This window comes from Montipora foliosa, chromosome 2 (genome assembly GCF_036669935.1).
Source record: "Montipora foliosa isolate CH-2021 chromosome 2, ASM3666993v2, whole genome shotgun sequence".
NCBI lineage: Eukaryota > Metazoa > Cnidaria > Anthozoa > Scleractinia > Acroporidae > Montipora > Montipora foliosa.
The window spans coordinates 14531406-14551405 of NC_090870.1; the positions used below are offsets into that span (position 1 = coordinate 14531406).

A 20000-nucleotide genomic window follows, 5' to 3' on the forward strand; every position below is an offset into this window, starting at 1 on the left:
AGTCGCGCTCAAACTCCGACGGGTTCTTAGGCCCTCCACAGACTAGGGATTTAGTAGTGGACAACTATTTGTGACCGAGAACTAACAGTTATCGACAACTAAAAACCTTAGTCTGTGGCGCAAGTTGTCGACAACTAAACCCAAATTATTAGTTGTCGACAAGTAATAGTTGTCGACGGCCTCAGTTTTTGGAGTTTTTCTAGTGTGTGAAAACTTTTGGTTTAGTTGTCGACTACTTTTAGATCTCCGCGCTATTGTGTCAGCGGCTTTCCCCGCCGGCTTAAAACATGTAGGATTGCAGAAGTAAATACTTGGTAAAGAAAACATTATTTATGATCTTCCTCAAATTCACAGGTAGAAAGTAGCTAAGGAGATACAGATTAATAAGAGTAAGAGTGAGAGTGAGTTAGAAAGCAGTGAGGAAAGTCATTGACACAAAGAAGTGACTATTCCGAAGTATTCTTGTCTGAAGGAGCTATGCGCCGGTACGGCCAGAAAAGGATCGGGAAAGCGAATCAAAACAACGGCCTCAAGCTCTCTGAAGGAAGATGAAATGGTGATATTGGGATCGTGGATTTTCTCAAGAGAACAAGCCACTAGTATAGGGTTGAGGAATCCATCTACGATTCCCGTCTAGCCACCATGTTTTAGCCGGAGCTGTGAATGCGTAATCTACAACTCTGATTTGCTAACCGTAACAAGGGAAACGCTTTTTTCCGGGAAAGTGTTTCTAAGAAAAACTACGTTGTAGGTCTGTCAAGAAGGCTCCTAATGATGGGTCTCTGTTGGTACCTAAAAGACGTGCTAACTTTTTCCACCTTTTTGGCCCGCCAAGCTCAATGTTGGGCTCATCAATCAACAATATTTATTTCCTTGGCTAAGCTAATCTTGGCGGGCCTATCAGTTGACTCTCCTCCATATAATAATAGGGATTATTATCATATGACCCGTACGGCCCCGCGCGCGCTTTCATTGCAAAACTATTGAGAAAATCCCCGTATGAGGGCCGTACGCGATGGCGCGAGCAGGGCCGGAAATAGCTGTCCGGCCCTGCTAGGATCGCGTACGGCCCTCATACGGGGATTTCTCAATAGTTTTGCAATGAAAGCGCGCGCGAGATGCGAACTAAAACAACTTTGTTGCAATTGCTATATAAATCCCGACTTTTCGGTCAAAATGAGCGACGTCAGTGAACATTCCGATTTCTGTTACCCGGAAAAAAAAGTGAAATAGTGGAATACTGAGTATTTCTACATATTTAGAGACTTCAGAGCACTCGACACCGTTTTACCTCCATTGCTCTTCTCTTTGACATTCCGTCCCGCTAAGCTTGTCTGACAAGACAAAACAAGACCCAAATTACCCCCAGCAAGAGAGGATGGGGTAAGAGAACGGATCCCCATGCCCCATCATAGTTTTTAAAATCCATTTTTGGTTTTGCAAAGCTATTTTAAAGGGGCTAGGTCACGCTGTTTTAGGTAATTTTGTTTAATTTTGTTAATTATGAGCTCTAAACGTCAAATTGACAGAGCAAGAGTCTTTCATTCGCAAAATCACGGCCACATAACAACTGAGAATGATTTTCCAGCTGTGTAATTGACATTTTGATATAGACTGATATAAATTTGAAAACAGGTGGGCCGACGTTTTTCAAATTTACCCAAATTCAATCCATTTCAATCCTCTCCAGTTTTGTCCATCTATGTCCCTTCTTGGCTTCCCTGTGTTTTGTTAGAGTTCTTCTATAGTTTTGAACAGTTATTTTGATATTTTAGTTAATTCTATGATCATTCGATCAGTGCTGACGTTGCCTAAAATTGCGTGACCTAGCCCCTTTAAGTTCTCATTCCTAACGCGACGCAAAAAATTTCATTACGTCATTACGACTGGCCAATCGGGTGCCTCTCTAAAAATAGCTGTGTAGTTAAAATTAGATTTTAAAAAACTATCATTGGCCCATGTATGGGGGATCTGTTCTCTTATGTCATCCACTCTTGTCCCCATGTCGCATTCTGATCACCAATGACTTATTCTATTCAATATGTGTACTAAGACACTACTAACTAACACAGAGAACCCCAAAAAGCAAAAAAAGGAACTGTTTCATTTTCCACTAGGGACGTTTCTTTGTTTTTCATGAAAGTAAACTGTGACGAAAAAAAAATAACCGTTAGCCGTGAAAGCTATCCTCTCATTGAGACCTTCACTTTATGATGTTTTCGTGCAATTACAAAACTCTAGTCGAACCAATGAACCATGTGACATCCTTTGCTAAAGAGGAAGGGGATTATAATTAAGAGTGTTATTTTGACTCTAGGTCATCAAGCATATCCTCCGAAGTTGATCCATTCCGCACTGACCCAATTTCTGAAAGGTAAGCAATTTGAGTTTTTGGTTTCTTTTCCCCACTCTCCCTTCTGCTACAACAAGTTGCAAAATTAGTGGAGATACTTCACCTTCTTGGGGCGTTGTTAATTTATCTATTTGCAGCCCCCCCTTCCCCCCCCCCCCCTACTTATCAATGTTGCTAGCAATACAAAAATTTGCTGAAAACTTAAACAGTCAACATGGAAAGGGAAAGACGGAGGGGGGAGGTGGGAAAGATTGGCATTGTAGATACAACGGGCGTTGGAAGCTAGAAAAGCTGTTTTTTAACATGAGTGTCTCACCAATTTTGCAAACTTTTTAAGTGTCTAGCTCGTGTGAGTGAACCAACCGGCTTCAAAGAAAATAAGTGACTGCTACTGTGTACCTGTCGTTATACTAACTAACTTAAGGGTTCTTAGACTTTTAAATAATGTTTATCTACGCTATTTGAAATGGGTTCTAAGACTTAAATAATGTTTATCAGCGCAATTTTTAGGCCGTCTGCAGTCTGCAAATGTCAGACACCTGTTTAGTTACCCTAAACATCTACAACTATCTTTTGTGATAGACCTCATCAGAGCGAAAAACATGGCATTGTACTGATGACCTCACTGGTTTGCACAGTTTTTGTTGCTCATCCTCCTTGCACTCCCTTCAGCTCACTGGCTAGCTGGTGTGAATTAACTAACCAGCTTAGCTGAGAATAAATTGACTGCCACAGTGTAACTGTCGGTGACTTACTGTTCATAACATCATTGATGCCTCGGAGTCTTTTCCTTTTCCTCACAGTTCGCTTTACGACATGCCTCCTGAGACAGGGCCAGAATTGAGTGCCCCGGTAAGGATTGGATTTATGAAATATATATATAGATGTTATTTACCAGCCGGGAGGTCGGTATAGGGAAATACTGTGACCGAGATCTCGAGTACGGCCCGGGTCCGCAGGCCGAGGGTCGTAGTCGAGACCGAGGGCACAGTTTTTACCTATACGGACCGTACTTGGCCGGTTTATAATGGTTTTGTTTTTTTTTAATGCTTCGATTCTATTTTTATAGGGCAGGGGAAAGTGTTAGAAAAAGCTGGGAAAGTCTTAATTTTATTTTATACGTATCGATACATGTGGACCTGCTATACCCACCCACCAACCCAAATACTCAAAAAGGACAGTCACAACACTGGGAATTGCTACTACTACGCCCCGTGTAGATATTTGCATGTGATTTGTATCAAATTAGGCCACTATCAAAAATACCATGATACTCATTGTTTGTTCCTCCAAAATTTTGCTCACGCTTTGTTTCCAGTTTCTCCTTTGACCATTGTAAGTCCCCAGATAAAATGAAAGCAATGCTTATGGAAAATTTTGGAGGGACAAACAAAGAGTACTATGGTATTTTTGGTACTGGCGAATAAATATTTGTGAGACGGGGCATGCGGTTTATAGTCCTTACTCGAGAAGACTTGGAAGTCTAACTTTTTTCAGATGAAATTACAAAGGGAGCAGTTTCTCCTCAGTTATTTTAAGATCCAGAGTTTTGATCTGGCTCGGGTTGGTACCCTTGACCTCCCGCGTTGCAGCTTGATGCTGGAGCGGGCTGAGCCTCCGGTGTGCAGTCTGTTGGTTCTTGGTTTTCTCTTAGCCCTTGACGTCATCCTTGCCCTCTACAACGTATTTATATTTTTATACCTGCGGAATGAAACAGTTTAAGATAGAAGCTCTGTTTTATCAGAGATTTCCAAAACTTTGTTCCGATGACGTTTAAACACTGATTAAGTGCAATACCTTTGCTGTTATTAAAGTGCTACTTTGACCAAAAAATTCATTTTCTGCGTCTTCTACTGTTAACAGTGATATTTTGTAAATGAGATTCTTACCCCTGTGGAATTGAGCCTTTTGACTAAAAGCATACATCCGCATCGGCTGAAACTTAGAAAAGGCTGGTCAGTGACCTACTTGTTTTCATGAGGTAGATATGCATAATGAAGTTAAGAGACCTGTGAGGAAAGCTTGACTAAAAGCCGGTAATCGGGTAGCTTCTGCACGAAATCAACCTCGTACAGAACAGCTTTCTCACGGATTACTAAAACTTGATTCCTCATTCCTTGATCAGGATTTAAGAAGACGTAAAATAGAAAGAGCGAGAAGATTCCGAGAAGTGATGTACCCGTAAGTAGGAGTTGGCTAGTTTTTGTAAGGCCTGTGTACAGCCGCCACCTCTCCTCAGGAAAATGGGATGGGCGGCTCTACACAGGTTAATATTTTGGGGCTAATAGTTGTTTTTGTAGTATTGTATTGGTAAACAAGGGAAACGAAAACCGTTGTATTTGTTTGTTTAGCATTGAAGTTAACAAAAAATGGAGAGACATAGGGAGAGTTTAAGCGTTGGCTCAGATTTTTAATTTCAAAAACGTTATAATAAGTAAGTTTAGTTTCCCTGAACATCTACAACTACATTTTCTCATAGACGTCATCAGAGCAAAAAACGTGGCATTGTGGTATGGCACCCCATGTGGTCCGGTATTTAATTTCAAAATAAGTGAAAAGAAATACTCCTCTGGCTTGGGGTTTTTGATAATTGAAATTCTCATGGAATCCTTAGTACCAGGAACCCATCAGTTGGAACATTCCTCTCCCTTTTACTTTTGGATCGGGCGTTTTGACAGACCTTTGTAGTTATTTTTAGAAACACTTCCCCCAGAAAACAGCTTTTCATTGGTTACGGTTAGCCAATCAGTGCTGCATATTACGTATTTACAATCCCTTATAAATTAGCTCTGGTTGAAACATGGCGGACAGACGAGAATCGGAAAGCTCAGATTCACAGGTAGAAAGTAGCGAAGGAGATACGGATAAACGGTATTTTGGTGACGACTGTGAGAGTAATGAAGAATCTGAGAGTAAGAGTGAGAGTGAGTTAGCAAGTAGCGAGAAAAGTCATTGACACAAAGAAGCGACTACTCCGAAGGATTCTTGTCTGAAAGAGCTATGCGCCGGTATGGCTAGAAAGGATCCGGAAAGCGGACCAAAACAACGGCCTCAAGCTCTCTAAAGGAAGATGAAATGGAGAAATTGGCATCATGGATTTTCTCAAGAGAACAAGCTACTAGGGTTGAGGAATCCATCCACGATTCCATTATTTGATGCCACGGAGTGTTCTTCCTTGTCGTCATAGTTGGTATGTTGACATTCTAAGTCAATTCTCTGTTTGCTAGGCCACTATAAAGAAACCTGTCATAGACTTCATTCATAAATGGCACCTGTTTTCATATTCTTTTGCTAATGTGCAAATTAGCCTACCAAGCCTCATTTGAGAGCAAGCATTCTTTTCGATTTACTGTATGCTATCGAGACTTAGTAGGCTAATCACAGGCGGCCCAGACTGGGAGGGTAAAAAAATTATAAGGATTTTTATGGGAATCTCAATAACAAACTGAAAACGATATTTGCACGCAAAAGTTTTCAATAAAAAAGCCGTACTTTCTTGGCGTGGTGACTTTCTCGCTTCTTGTGTGGTTATTTGCCTGACTGAATGCGATTTCAGCGACTTCTCAACTTCCCTGGTTGTCACTCGTACGTAAATGAAGGAAAGGCTGCAAAGTAATTTTTAGATTACCGCACATCTCGCCGATAAAATCACACTTCTCCGGCATCAGTCGCGCTCAAACTCCGACGGGTTCTTAGGCCCTCCACAGACTAGGGATTTAGTAGTGGACAACTATTTGTGACCGAGAACTAACAGTTATCGACAACTAAAAACCTTAGTCTGTGGCGCAAGTTGTCGACAACTAAACCCAAATTATTAGTTGTCGACAAGTAATAGTTGTCGACGGCCTCAGTTTTTGGAGTTTTTCTAGTGTGTGAAAACTTTTGGTTTAGTTGTCGACTACTTTTAGATCTCCGCGCTATTGTGTCAGCGGCTTTCCCCGCCGGCTTAAGACATGTAGGATTGCAGAAGTAAATACTTGGTAAAGAAAACATTATTTATGATCTTCCTCAAATTCACAGGTAGAAAGTAGCTAAGGAGATACAGATAAATAAGAGTAAGAGTGAGAGTGAGTTAGAAAGTAGCGAGGAAAGTCATTGACACAAAGAAGTGACTATTCCGAAGTATTCTTGTCTGAAGGAGCTATGCGCCGGTACGGCTAGAAAGGATCGGGAAAGCGAATCAAAACAACGGCCTCAAGCTCTCTGAAGGAAGATGAAATGGTGAAATTGGGATCGTGGATTTTCTCAAGAGAACAAGCTACTAGTATAGGGTTGAGGAATCCATCTACGATTCCCGTCTAGCCACCATGTTTTAGCCGGAGCTGTGAATGCGTAATCTACAACTCTGATTTGCTAACCGTAACAAGGGAAACGCTTTTTTCCGGGAAAGTGTTTCTAAGAAAAACTACGTTGTAGGTCTGTCAAGAAGGCTCCTGATGATGGGTCTCTGTTGGTACCTAAAAGACGTGCTAACTTTTTCCACCTTTTTGGCCCGCCAAGCTCAATGTTGGGCTCATCAATCGACAATATTTATTTCCTTGGCTAAGCTAATCTTGGCGGGCCTATCAGTTGACGTATAACAAATTAATTCTTTTCAATACATATATCTACATATGTGCCAATGCATGAAAAGGACAAGAAAATAACCGTTAGCGCTAAAAAAAATTTAAAGAGCGTGTTTTTTGTTATTTTGAAAAGTGGAATAGGGATTATTATCATATGACCCGTACGGCCCCGCGCGCGCTTTCATTGCAAAACTATTGAGAAAATCCCCGTATGAGGGCCGTACGCGATGGCGCGAGCAGGGCCGGAAATAGCTGTCCGGCCCTGCTAGGATCGCGTACGGCCCTCATACGGGGATTTCTCAATAGTTTTGCAATGAAAGCGCGCGCGAGATGCGAACTAAAACAACTTTGTTGCAATTGCTATATAAATCCCGACTTTTAGGTCAAAATGAGCGACGTCAGTGAACATTCCGATTTCTGTCACCCGGAAAAAAAAGTGAAATAGTGGAATACTGAGTATTTCTACATATTTAGAGACTTCAGAGCACTCGACACCGTTTTACCTCCATTGCTCTTCTCTTTGACATTCCGTCCCGCTAAGCTTGTCTGACAAGACAAAACAAGACCCAAATTACCCCCAGCAAGAGAGGATGGGGTAAGAGAACGGATCCCCAAGCCCCATCATAGTTTTTAAAATCCATTTTTGGTTTTGCAAAGCTATTTTAAAGGGGCTAGGTCACGCTGTTTTAGGTAATTTTGTTTAATTTTGTTAATTATGAGCTCTAAACGTCAAATTGACAGAGCAAGAGTCTTTCATTCGCAAAATCACGGCCACATAACAACTGAGAATGATTTTCCAGCTGTGTAATTGACATTTTGATATAGACTGATATAAATTTGAAAACAGGTGGGCCGACGTTTTTCAAATTTACCCAAATTCAATCCATTTCAATCCTCTCCAGTTTTGTCCATCTATGTCCCTTCTTGGCTTCCCTGTGTTTTGTTAGAGTTCTTCTATAGTTTTGAACAGTTATTTTGATATTTTAGTTAATTCTATGACCATTCGATCAGTGCTGAAGTTGCCTAAAATTGCGTGACCTAGCCCCTTTAAGTTCTTATTCCTAACGCCGCCTTAAAAAAATTCATTACGTCATTACGACTGGCCAATCGGGTGCCTCTCTAAAAATAGCTGTGTAGTTAAAATTAGATTTTAAAAAACTATCTGTTCTCTTATGTCATCCACTCTTGTCCCCATGTCGCATTCTGATCACCAATGACTTATTCTATTCAATATGTGTACTAAGACACTACTAACTAACACAGAGAACCCCAAAAAGCAAAAAAAAAAACTGTTTCATTTTCCACTAGGGACGTTTCTTTGTTTTTCATGTAAGTAAACTGTGACGAAAAAAAAATAACCGTTAGCCGTGAAAAGGCAAATTTTTTAAGCGTTAGCCGTGAAAGCTATCCTCTCATTGAGACCTTCACTTTATGGTGTTTTCATGCAATTACAAAACTCTAGTCGAACCAATGAACCATGTGACATCCTTTGCTAAAGAGGAAGGGGATTATAATTAAGAGTGTTATTTTGATTCTAGGTCATCAAGCATTTCCTCCGAAGTTGATCCATTCCGCACTGACCCAATTTCTGAAAGGTAAGCAATTTGAGTTTTTGGTTTCTTTTCCCCACTCTCCCTTCTGCTACAACAAGTTGCAAAATTAGTGGAGATACTTCACCTTCTTGGGGCGTTGTTAATTTACCTATTTGCAGACCCCCTACCCCCCCCCCCCCCCCGACCCCTTCCTTATCAATGTTGCTAGCAATACAAAAATTTGCTGAAAACTTAAACAGTCAACATGGAAAGGGAAAGACGGAGGGGGGAGGTGGGAAAGATTGGAAATATAGATACAACGGGTGTTGGAAGCTAGAAAAGCTGTTTTTTAACATGAGTGTCTCACCAATTTTGCAAACTTTTTAGCTGTCTAGCTCGTGTGAGTGAACCAACCGGCTTAAATGAAAATAAGTGACTGCTACTGTGTACCTGTCGTTATACTAACTAACTTAAGGGTTCTTAGACTTTTAAATAATGTTTATCTACGCTATTTGAAATGGGTTCTAAGACTTAAATAATGTTTATCAGCGCAATTTTTAGGCCGTCTGCAGTCTGCAAATGTCAGACACCTGTTACACCTGTTTAGTTACCCTAAACATCTACAACTATCTTTTGTGATAGACCTCATCAGAGCGAAAAACATGGCATTGTACTGATGACCTCACTGGTTTGCACAGTTTTTGTTGCTCATCCTCCTTGCACTCCCTTCAGCTCACTGGCTAGCTGGTGTGAATTAACTAACCAGCTTAGCTGAGAATAAATTGACTGCCACAGTGTAACTGTCGGTGACTTACTGTTCATAACATCATTGATGCCTCGGAGTGTTTTCCTTTTCCTCACAGTTCGCTTTACGACATGCCTCCTGAGATAGGGCCAGAATTGAGTGTCCCGGTAAGGATTGGATTTATAAAAAAAATATATATATATATATATATATATATATATATATATATATATATATATATATATATATATGTTATTTACCGGCCGATAGGTCCGTATAGGGAAAAACTGGAGCCGAGGTCTCGAGGACGGCCTGGGTCCGCAGGCCGAGGGTCCTACTCGAGACCGAGGGCACAGTTTTTACCTATACGGACCGTACTTGGCCGGTTTATAATGGTTTTGTTTTTAAATGCTTCGATTCTATTTTTATAGGGCAGGGGAAAGTGTTAGAAAAAGCTGGGAAAGTCTTAATTTTATTTTATACGTATCGATACGTATGGACCTGCTATACCCACCCACCAACCCAAATACTCAAAAAGGACAGTCACAACACTGGGAATTGCTCCTACTACGCCCCGTGTAGATATTTGCATGTGATTTGTATCTAATTAGGCCACTATCAAAAATACCATGATACTCATTGTTTGTTCCTCCAAAATTTTGCACACGCTTTGTTTCTAGTTTCTCCTTTGACCATTGTAAGTCCCCAGATAAAATGAAAGCAATGCTTATGGAAAATTTTGGAGGGACAAACAAAGAGTACTATGGTATTTTTGGTACTGGCTAATAAATATTTGTGAGACGGGGCATGCGGTTTATAGTCCTTACTCGAGAAGACTTGGAAATCTAACTTTTTTCAGATGAAATTGCAAAGGGAGCAGTTTCTCCTCAGTTATTTTAAGATCCAGAGTTTTGATCTGGCTTGGGTTGGTACCCTTGACCTCCCGCGTTGCAGCTTGATGCTGGAGCGGGCTGAGCCTCCGGTGTGCAGTCTGTTGGTTCTTGGTTTTGTCTTAGTCCTTGTCATCGTTCTTGCCCCCTACTACGTATTTATATGAAAGACAGGTGTATTTGACCTGCGGAATTAAACAGTTTAATATAGAAGCTCTGTTTTATCAGAGATTTCCAAAACTTTGTTCCGATGACGTTTAAACACTGATTAAGTGCAATACCTTTGCTGTTATTAAAGTGCTACTTTGACCAAAAAATTCATTTTCTGCGTCTTCTACTGTTAACAGTGATATTTTGTAAATGAGATTCTTACCCCTGTGGAATTGAGCCTTTTGACTAAAAGCATACATCCGCATCGGCTGAAACTTAGAAAAGGCTGGTCAGTGACCTACTTGTTTTCATGAGGTAGATATGCATAATGAAGTTAAGAGACCTGTGAGGAAAGCTTGACTAAGGGCCTCCACGGACTAGGGATTTAGTTGTCAACAACTATTTCATTCTCGTCACCAGAGCCTTGGATCGACCCAAGGCTCTGGGAAACTCTATGCAGGAGAACATGCGCCGTAGCGTTCTTATAGCCAAAAACTGGCTATTGGAACCTTACGGCGCCTGCTCACTCCTTGCGCTAACATGAACGCACCAATTAGAGACGCTTTTGATTGTTCTTCACGAAAACCAATGAGAAGACACTTTATTTCAGGGTTCCCCAGAGCTCTTCTCTCGCTCAGTCAAGAGAAGAGCTCTGGGGTCGAGATTGCAACTATTTGTGATCGACAACTAAAAGTTATCGACAACTAAAAAACGTAGTCTGTGGCGCAAGTTGTCGACAACTAAACCCCAAATTATTAGTTGTCGACACCTAAGCAGTTTCCCTTTTCGAAAAAGGAAACTGTTTAGTTGTCGACGGCCTCATTTTTTCTCGTTTTTCAAGTGTGTGAAAACTTTTGTTTTAGTTGTCGACTACTTTTAAATCTCCGCGCTATGGTGTCAGCGGCTTTCCCCCGCCGGCGTAAAACATAGAGGATTGCAGAAGTAAAATACTTGGTAAAGAGAACATTCTTTTTAATCTTCCTTCTCCACATCCCGTTCTTGGAGGTGGAAACCACACTAACGATGTCCTTTCTTGCCGCCATTTTGAATGCACGAACACGTGAGCATGCGTAGTAAGCCCTTGGTGCTCAACCTCCCTTCGTATACGTTGCTAAATCAGTATTTGAGCGCCAGTTTGTGGAATCCCTTTGTCGGACTTATTTAGTTGTCGATAACTTTTAGTTGTCGATCACAAATAGTTGTCGACAACTAAATCCCTAGTCTGTGGTGGGCCAGAAAGCCGGTAATCGGGCAGCTTCTGCACGAAATCAACCTCGTACAGAACAGCTTTCTCACGGATTACTAAAACTTGATTCCTCATTCCTTGATCAGGATTTAAGAAGACGTAAAATAGAAAGAGCGAGAAGATTCCGAGAAGTGATGTACCCGTAAGTAGGAGTTGGCTAGTTTTTGTGAGGCCTGTGTACAGCCGCCACCTCTCCTCAGGAAAATGGGATGGGCGGCTCTACACAGGTTAATATTTTGGGGCTAATAGTTGTTTTTGTAGTATTGTATTGGTAAACAAGGGAAACGAAAACCGTTGTATTTGTTTGTTTAGCATTGAAGTTAACAAAAAATGGAGAGACATAAGGAGAGTTTAAGCGTTGGCTCAGATTTTTAATTTCAAAAACGTTATAATAAGTAAGTTTAGTTTCCCTGAACATCTACAACTACATTTTCTCATAGACGTCATCAGAGCAAAAAACGTGGCATTGTGGTATGGCACCCCATGTGGTCCGGTATTTAATTTCAAAATAAGTGAAAAGAAATACTCCTCTGGCTTAGGGTTTTTGATAATTGAAATTCTCATGGAATCCTTAGTACCAGGAACCCATCAGTTGGAACATTCCTCTCCCTTTTTACTTTTGGATCGGGCGTTTTGACAGACCTTTGTAGTTATTTTTAGAAACACTTTCCCCAGAAAACAGCGTTTCATTGGTTACGGTTAGCCAATCAGTGCTGCATATTACGTATTTACAATCCCTTATAAATTAGCTCTGGTTGAAACATGGCGGACAGACGAGAATCGGAAAGCTCAGATTCACAGGTAGAAAGTAGCGAAGGAGATACGGATAAACGGTATTTTGGTGACGACTGTGAGAGTAATGAAGAATCTGAGAGTAAGAGTGAGAGTGAGTTAGCAAGTAGCGAGAAAAGTCATTGACACAAAGAAGCGACTACTCCGAAGGATTCTTGTCTGAAAGAGCTATGCGCCGGTATGGCTAGAAAGGATCCGGAAAGCGGACCAAAACAACGGCCTCAAGCTCTCTAAAGGAAGATGAAATGGAGAAATTGGCATCATGGATTTTCTCAAGAGAACAAGCTACTAGGGTTGAGGAATCCATCCACGATTCCATTATTTGATGCCACGGAGTGTTCTTCCTTGTCGTCATAGTTGGTATGTTGACATTCTCAGTCAATTCTCTGTTTGCTAGGCCACTATAAAGAAACCTGTCATAGACTTCATTCATAAATGGCACCTGTTTTCATATTCTTTTGCTAATGTGCAAATTAGCCTACCAAGCCTCATTTGAGAGCAAGCATTCTTTTCGATTTACTGTATGCTATCGAGACTTAGTAGGCTAATTACAGGCGGCCCAGACTGGGTGGGTAAAAAAATTATAAGGATTTTTATGGGAATCTCAATAACAAACTGAAAACGATATTTGCACGCAAAAGTTTTCAATAAAAAAGCCGTACTTTCTTGGCGTGGTGACTTTCTCGCTTCTTGTGTGGTTATTTGCCTGACTGAATGCGATTTCAGCGACTTCTCAACTTCCCTGGTTGTCACTCGTACGTAAATGAAGGAAAGGCTGCAAAGTAATTTTTAGATTACCGCACATCTCGCCGATAAAATCACACTTCTCCGGCATCAGTCGCGCTCAAACTCCGACGGGTTCTTAGGCCCTCCACAGACTAGGGATTTAGTAGTGGACAACTATTTGTGACCGAGAACTAACAGTTATCGACAACTAAAAACCTTAGTCTGTGGCGCAAGTTGTCGACAACTAAACCCAAATTATTAGTTGTCGACAAGTAATAGTTGTCGACGGCCTCAGTTTTTGGAGTTTTTCTAGTGTGTGAAAACTTTTGGTTTAGTTGTCGACTACTTTTAGATCTCCGCGCTATTGTGTAAGCGGCTTTCCCCGCCGGCTTAAAACATGTAGGATTGAAGAAGTAAATACTTGGTAAAGAAAACATTTTTTTTGATCTTCCTCAAATTCACAGGTGGAAAGTAGCTAAGGAGATACAGATAAATAAGAGTAAGAGTGAGAGTAAGTTAGAAAGTAGCGAGGAAAGTCATTGACACAAAGAAGTGACTATTCCGAAGGATTCTTGTCTGAAGGAGCTATGCGCCGGTACGGCCAGAAAAGGATCGGGAAAGCGAATCAAAACAACGGCCTCAAGCTCTCTGAAGGAAGATGAAATGGAGAAATTGTGATCGTGGATTTTCTCAAGAGAACAAGCTACTAGTATAGGGTTGAGGAATCCATCTACGATTCCCGTGTAGCCACCATGTTTTAGCCGGAGCTGTAAATGCGTAATCTACAACTCTGATTTGCTAACCATAACAAGGGAAACGCTTTTTTCCGGGAAAGTGTTTCTAAGAAAAACTACGTTGTAGGTCTGTCAAGAAGGCTCCTAATGATGGGTCTCTGTTGGTACCTAAAAGACGTGCTAACTTTTTCCACTTTTTTGGCCCGCTAAGCTCAATGTTGGGCTCATCAATCGACAATATTTATTTCCTTGGCTAAGCTAATCTTGGCGGGCCTATCAGTTGACGTATAACAAATTAATTCTTTTCAATACATGTATCTACATATGTGCCAATGCATGAAAAGGACAAGAAAATAACCGTTAGCGGTGAAAAAAATTTAAAGAGCGTGTTTTTTGTTATTTTGAAAAGTGGAATAGGGATTATTATCATATGACCCGTACGGCCCCGCGCGCGCTTTCATTGCAAAACTATTGAGAAAATCCCCGTATGAGGGCCGTACGCGATGGCGCGAGCAGGGCCGGAAATAGCCGTCCGGCCCCGCTAGGATCGCGTACGGCCCTCTTACGGGGATTTCTCAATAGTTTTGCAATGAAAGCGCGCGCGATATGCGAACTAAAACAACTTTGTTGCAATTGCTATATAAATCCCGACTTTTAGGTCAAAATGAGCGACGTTAGTGAACATTCCGAATTTTGTTACCCGGAAAAAAAAAAAAAGGGAAAAGTGCGGTGGTCATATGATAAAAGGCTTATTGACTGAGTTAGGTCGGGCCGGACGGGAAAATATTTGGCCCTCGGTCATGGCGTAGGGACCTCGCTGCGCTCGGTCCGTACGCCATGACCGAGGGCCAAATATTTTCCCGTCCGGCCCTCCCACTCAGTCAATAAGTACATATTTCGAAATATTTAGAGACTTTAGACCACTGGACACCGTTTTACCTCCTTTGCTCTTCTCTTTGACATTCGGTCCCGCTAGGCTTGTCTGAGAAGACAAAACAAGTCCCAAATACCCCAGTAAGAGAGGATGAGGTAAGAGAATAGATCTCCACGCCACATCATAGTTTTTAAAATCTATTTTTAGTTTCACAAAGCTATTTTAAGTTCTCCTTCCTAACGCCTCGCATATTTAAAATTATAATACGTCATTACGACTGGCCAATCTGGTGCCTCTCAAAAAAAGGCTGCGTAGCTAAAAATTCGATTTTAAAAAAACTACCATTGCGCCATGTTTGGGGGTTGTGTTCTCTTACCTCATCCTCTCTTGCACCCAGTTGGAGGTATTGACGAAAATGTAAGTAGCATTCTGATGACCAATGACTTGTGCTATTCAATATAGAGTTTAAGAAACGACGACGGCTAAGACTACTGCAACGCCACAAAACATTAATATCATCGGTTAAAAGAGCATAAATAATTGTGCTGCACGTGCAGCACGGATTTTAGTAAGAATTTTAGCGATCCTCTGCATAACGACGACGTGAAATCACCAAATTTGAGGTCTTGAGGACAACGTAAGCATGCAACAGTGAGTCTTTCATTCTCTATTTCCACTCTGAAACCGCTCGTACCAAATTATTTTTAGGGTACTTTGCCCATATTGTAGGACGTGAACGAGACTGAATAATCGCGAAAGAGTTATGATAAAGCAAAGTTGTATTTTCAGGCAACGTTTTCGTCGACCGTCGCCGGGAAAGCCATCCCCCCCATTGAGACCCTCGCTTTATGGTGTTTTGGTACTATTACAAAACTCTAGTCGAACCAATGAACCATGTGACATCCTTTGCCAAAGAGGAAGGGGATTTTAATTAAGAGTGTTATTTTCACTCTAGGTCCCCAAGCATTTCCTCCGAAGTTGATCCATTCCGCACTGACCCAATTGATGAAAGGTGAGCAATTTGAATTTTTGTTTCTTTTCCCCACTCTCCCTTCTGCTACAACAAGTTTCAAAATTAGTGGAGATACTTCACGTTCTTGGGGCGTTGTTAGTTTACCTATTTGCAGCCCCCCTTCCCCCCCCCCCCCCCCGTTATCAATGTTGCTAGCAATACAAAGATTTGCTGAAAACTTAAACAGTCAACATGGAAAGGGGAAGTGGGAAAGATTGGAATTGTAGATACAACATGTTCCTACCGACGGGAAGAGATGACGGACATAAGTTTTCGTGCTCCGATAACACTCCTATTTTTTGGTTTTTTTATCCATTGTAACTTGGCCCCAAGGTACAGAGAAGACACTTCCACCTTCTATTCAAGCAATATCATCAAAATTAAGCTGCAGTCCATTTGTTCGCCTGGTATTGAAGTCTTCTTGGAATCTCAACGTTGCCAACGACGTGCCGCCATCTTTGTTCAAAAGCCCTAGTCATGTTTTCTGCTAAACCTATTGCTATTGTATGGAGATATCAACGTAAACCCTGGTCCAGCTTGGAAATGTCCCTGTGGTCTTTGTAAAACACCTGTGAAATGCAACCAACGTGGTATCAAATGCGACTCGTGCGACTCTTGGCTGCATGTCCGCTGCTTGGAGATGAATATTGATGACTACGAAACCCTTGCAATTTCTTCATGCACGTGGAACTGCCCGAATTGTGATCTCTCAAATTTTGCAACTACGTTATTGGATTTGTCTACTAACTCTCTGAATTCGTCAAACTAGTTCAATTTATTATCAGTGGTCAGTACTGAATCTTCGGCCGTTCCCATAAATTGTCCGCCTTTAAATCGCACAGCGACAGACGCGGCATCGAACCGTGGAATTTCTACATCGAAGCATGGAAAAACATCGAAAATAAATACATTGAGAGGAATGATAATAAATTGCAACGGACTCAAAGGCTCTGCACGTTCCACTGAATGCCAAGCATTGAGTTACATGAACCGGATTTCGTTTTGGGAACAGAATCTAAGCTCCATCCTGATGTGCCTACCTATTCTATTTTCCCACCTTCATATACAGTTTTCAGAAAGGACAGAAATGCTAATGGAGGTGGAGTCTTCCAGGCGATTAAATCCGACCTAGTATGTGTCGAAGAAGTTGACTTTAATAATGACATCTGCGATATCCTCTGGTCCTCTCTCAAAATCGGAAATAACAAAACTCTGTACTTATCGTCCTTTTACAGACCACCAAATTCTTCCAGTGAGATACTTGATTGCCTTGGCGATTCCATCAGTGAAGTGTTTACTAAAATCCCTCACCATCCAAATATTATTATTGGAGGAGATTTCAACCTGGGAGATGTTGATTGGCATTGTGAGATCCCAACCACTAGTAACCCTAGTACTGCTTCTCAACATAATAAACTTCTGCACTTGATGGACGATTACTCGCTAACTCAGCATGTCAAAGTACCAACAAGACCAGCATCAGGAAAAACCTTAGATTTGTTGTTGTCTACATATCCGAACTCTGTCTCTGGTGTGTTTACTTCTTCTGGCCTGAGTGACCATCACATTGTTAAATTTGAGGTCAACTTGAAAGCAACACGATCTCCTAGGCCTTCGTATAGAGTTTACGAGTACAAAAAAGCGAATTTCGGTGGTTTGAATTAATTTATAGCGAAGTCATCTTCTGAATTCTTCGCATCGGACCCAAGGGAAAACTCTGTGGAGCATAATTGGGATGCATTCAAAAATGCCGTAATTGATGGCATTTCTCAGTATGTTCCTCAAAAATCTTCAATTCAAAGCCAATGTACAAGCTGCCATGGATTACTCCCATGATTAAAAGAGAGATGCGCAGAAAGGATCGCCTCCACAGGAAAGCTGTTCGCTCTAAAAATCAACAACACTGGAATGCTTTTAAGAGCCAACGAAATCAAGTGGCAAAGCTAATTAAAGAATCTCATAACCGTTACCTTAACGAAGTTATAGTAGACAGCTTGACTGGCAACCCCAAAAAGTTCTGGTCTTATGTTAAGTATAGTAAATCTGAAAACTTTGGAATTTCTTCACTTAAAACGGAAGATGGGATGAGTATCACAGACAAAAATAAAGCAGAAACTCTCAACTCTTATTTCTTTTCAGTTTTTACTCAGGAGCGGTTGCCTCTACCTCAAATGAGCCCGTCACTTTTTGCCCAATTGCAGATCTGCTGTTTTCGCCCGATGGAGTCGCTAAACAGTTAGCCAAGTTGAATCCCTACAAGGCCTGTGGGCCAGATAATTTACCTGCAAGAGTGCTCAAGGAGATCTCACAATCGGCGTCTACGTGGCTCGCCTTTATCTTCCAACAGTCACTTGATCTTGGTGTTGTACCGTCGGACTGGTCGAAAGCCCTTGTTACTGCAGTCTTCAAGAGAGAAAATAAATCAGATCCGTCTAACTATCGTCCGATTTCTCTGACTTCCATCTGCTGCAAAGTTATGAAACATATTGTTCTCAGCCACATGGCTAAACACTTGTCTGGCAACAACATCTTGATTAATGAACAGCATGGCTTTAGGCAGCAGTTCTCTTGTGAAACACAACTGATATCGGCGTTGCATGACTGGGCAAAGTCAATCAACAGCCGTAGTCAAACTGATGTTATGCTGCTTGACTTTTCTAAAGCATTTGATTCAGTTCCTCATCAAAGACTGCTACTAAAGCTTGATTACTATGGCATTAGAGGAAATATGCTTATGTGGATCAAAGCCTTTCTGTCAAATCGTTCACAATAAGTCTTAATAAATGGTATGCAGTCCTCTTCAAAGCCAGTCCTTCCTGGGGTTCCGCAGGGCTCAGTTTTGGCCCTCTCCTATTTTTGTTATATATTAACGATATTCCATCAGCTGTCAAGTCAAGCCTACGTCTCTTCGCAGACGATTGCATCCTTTACAGAGAAATCCATGATGCACAAGATTGTTGGACTCTACAAGATGATCTTGAACAATTATCATCTTGGTCAAATACTTGGCAATTACATTTTAATGTTAAGAAATGTTATCATCTTGGAATAACTTGCAAGAAAACCCCGATTGTGTTTCAATATTCTGTGGATGGTCAGCTTATCTCTGGAGTTCCCTCAGCAAAATACCGGAATCACAGTGACAGAAAATCTTTGCTGGAATGAGCATGTTAATAACATTTGCAAAAAGGCAAATTCCACGCTTGGGCTGCTGCGTCGTATCCTGAGCGGATGTGACCTAAAAGTGAAGGAAACAGCATACCGCACGTTGGTACGTCCTAAGATTGCATATGCATGTTGTGTGTGGAACCCTTACACCAAACATAATATTTATCAACTTGAAATGGTTCAACATCGCGCAGCAAGATTTGTACTTAGTGACTACTCTCGCTTTAGTCATGTCACTCCAATGATTGAACAACTTGGTTGGGATTCTCTTGAAGCTCGTCGACTCTTCTTCCAAGCTAGCATGTTTTATAAGATCCTAAAGGGACATGTTGGTATTAGCTTTCCTCCCGAGGTGCAAGAAATTAAAAGAGCTACTAGGTTACCGAATAGTCATCCTTTTCAACAAATTAGTGTTTTAAATAATGTTTATAAGTATTCCTTTTATCCAAGGACGAGAGTAACATGGAACGATCTACCCATTGATGATGATGTAAATAAAAATAATTTTAAGTGTGTTGCTCTTTCAGCCATTAAATCGCTCGAATAATGCTATTTATATGTATACATAATCTTACGATTTCCCTATTTTACCATTATATATATATATAATTATATTTAATTTTATTTGCACGCATATTTTGCTTTTAAACTCCTAGTATAGTTATTGCTGTTTTAGGAGTAAACTCATTAAAGATTAAAGAAACGGGTATTGGAAGCTAGAAAAGCTGTTTTTTAACGGGAGTGTCTCACCAATTTTGCAAACTTTTTAGCTGTCTAGCTCGTGTGAGTGAACCAACCGGCTTAAATGAAAATAAAGTGACTGCTACTGTGTACCTGTCGTTAAACTAACTATTCATAACATCATTTGATGCCACGGAGTGTTTTTCCTTTTCGTTGGTGTTTTGATAAACTAAGTCTATTCGTTTTTTGCTTGGAAAGTATAAAGAAAACTTGTCATATTTGGTTGATTAGCATTGTAATCATGACAAAATTGAGCGACAGAGGGACAGTTTTGGCATTGGCTCAGATTTTTGATTTCAGAAAAGTTGTTTTTCGATGGCGTGAAATACATAAGAAGGTTAAGTTACCCTGAACGTCTACAACTGTCATAGACCTCATTAAAGCGAAAAAAATGGAATTGTGATATGACGCCACGAGTGATTGTGTTTCTCTTCTAAAAATAACTGAAATGAAATTCTCGTACCCCTAGCTA

The 20000-nt window shown here is 40.9% G+C and overlaps 1 protein-coding gene across 1 annotated transcript in view; it reads left to right on the forward strand.

Moving 5' to 3' along the window:
• Positions 1–20000, forward strand: part of LOC137992512 (uncharacterized) — a 106061-nt gene that overhangs the window by 76046 nt on the left and 10015 nt on the right. The window contains exons 10-16 of the mRNA XM_068837882.1: positions 2318–2374; positions 3157–3205; positions 4479–4534; positions 8457–8513; positions 9314–9362; positions 11568–11623; positions 15563–15619. Coding sequence (XP_068693983.1) covers positions 2318–2374; positions 3157–3205; positions 4479–4534; positions 8457–8513; positions 9314–9362; positions 11568–11623; positions 15563–15619 — 381 coding nt within the window. The remainder of the gene's footprint in view (positions 1–2317; positions 2375–3156; positions 3206–4478; positions 4535–8456; positions 8514–9313; positions 9363–11567; positions 11624–15562; positions 15620–20000) is intronic.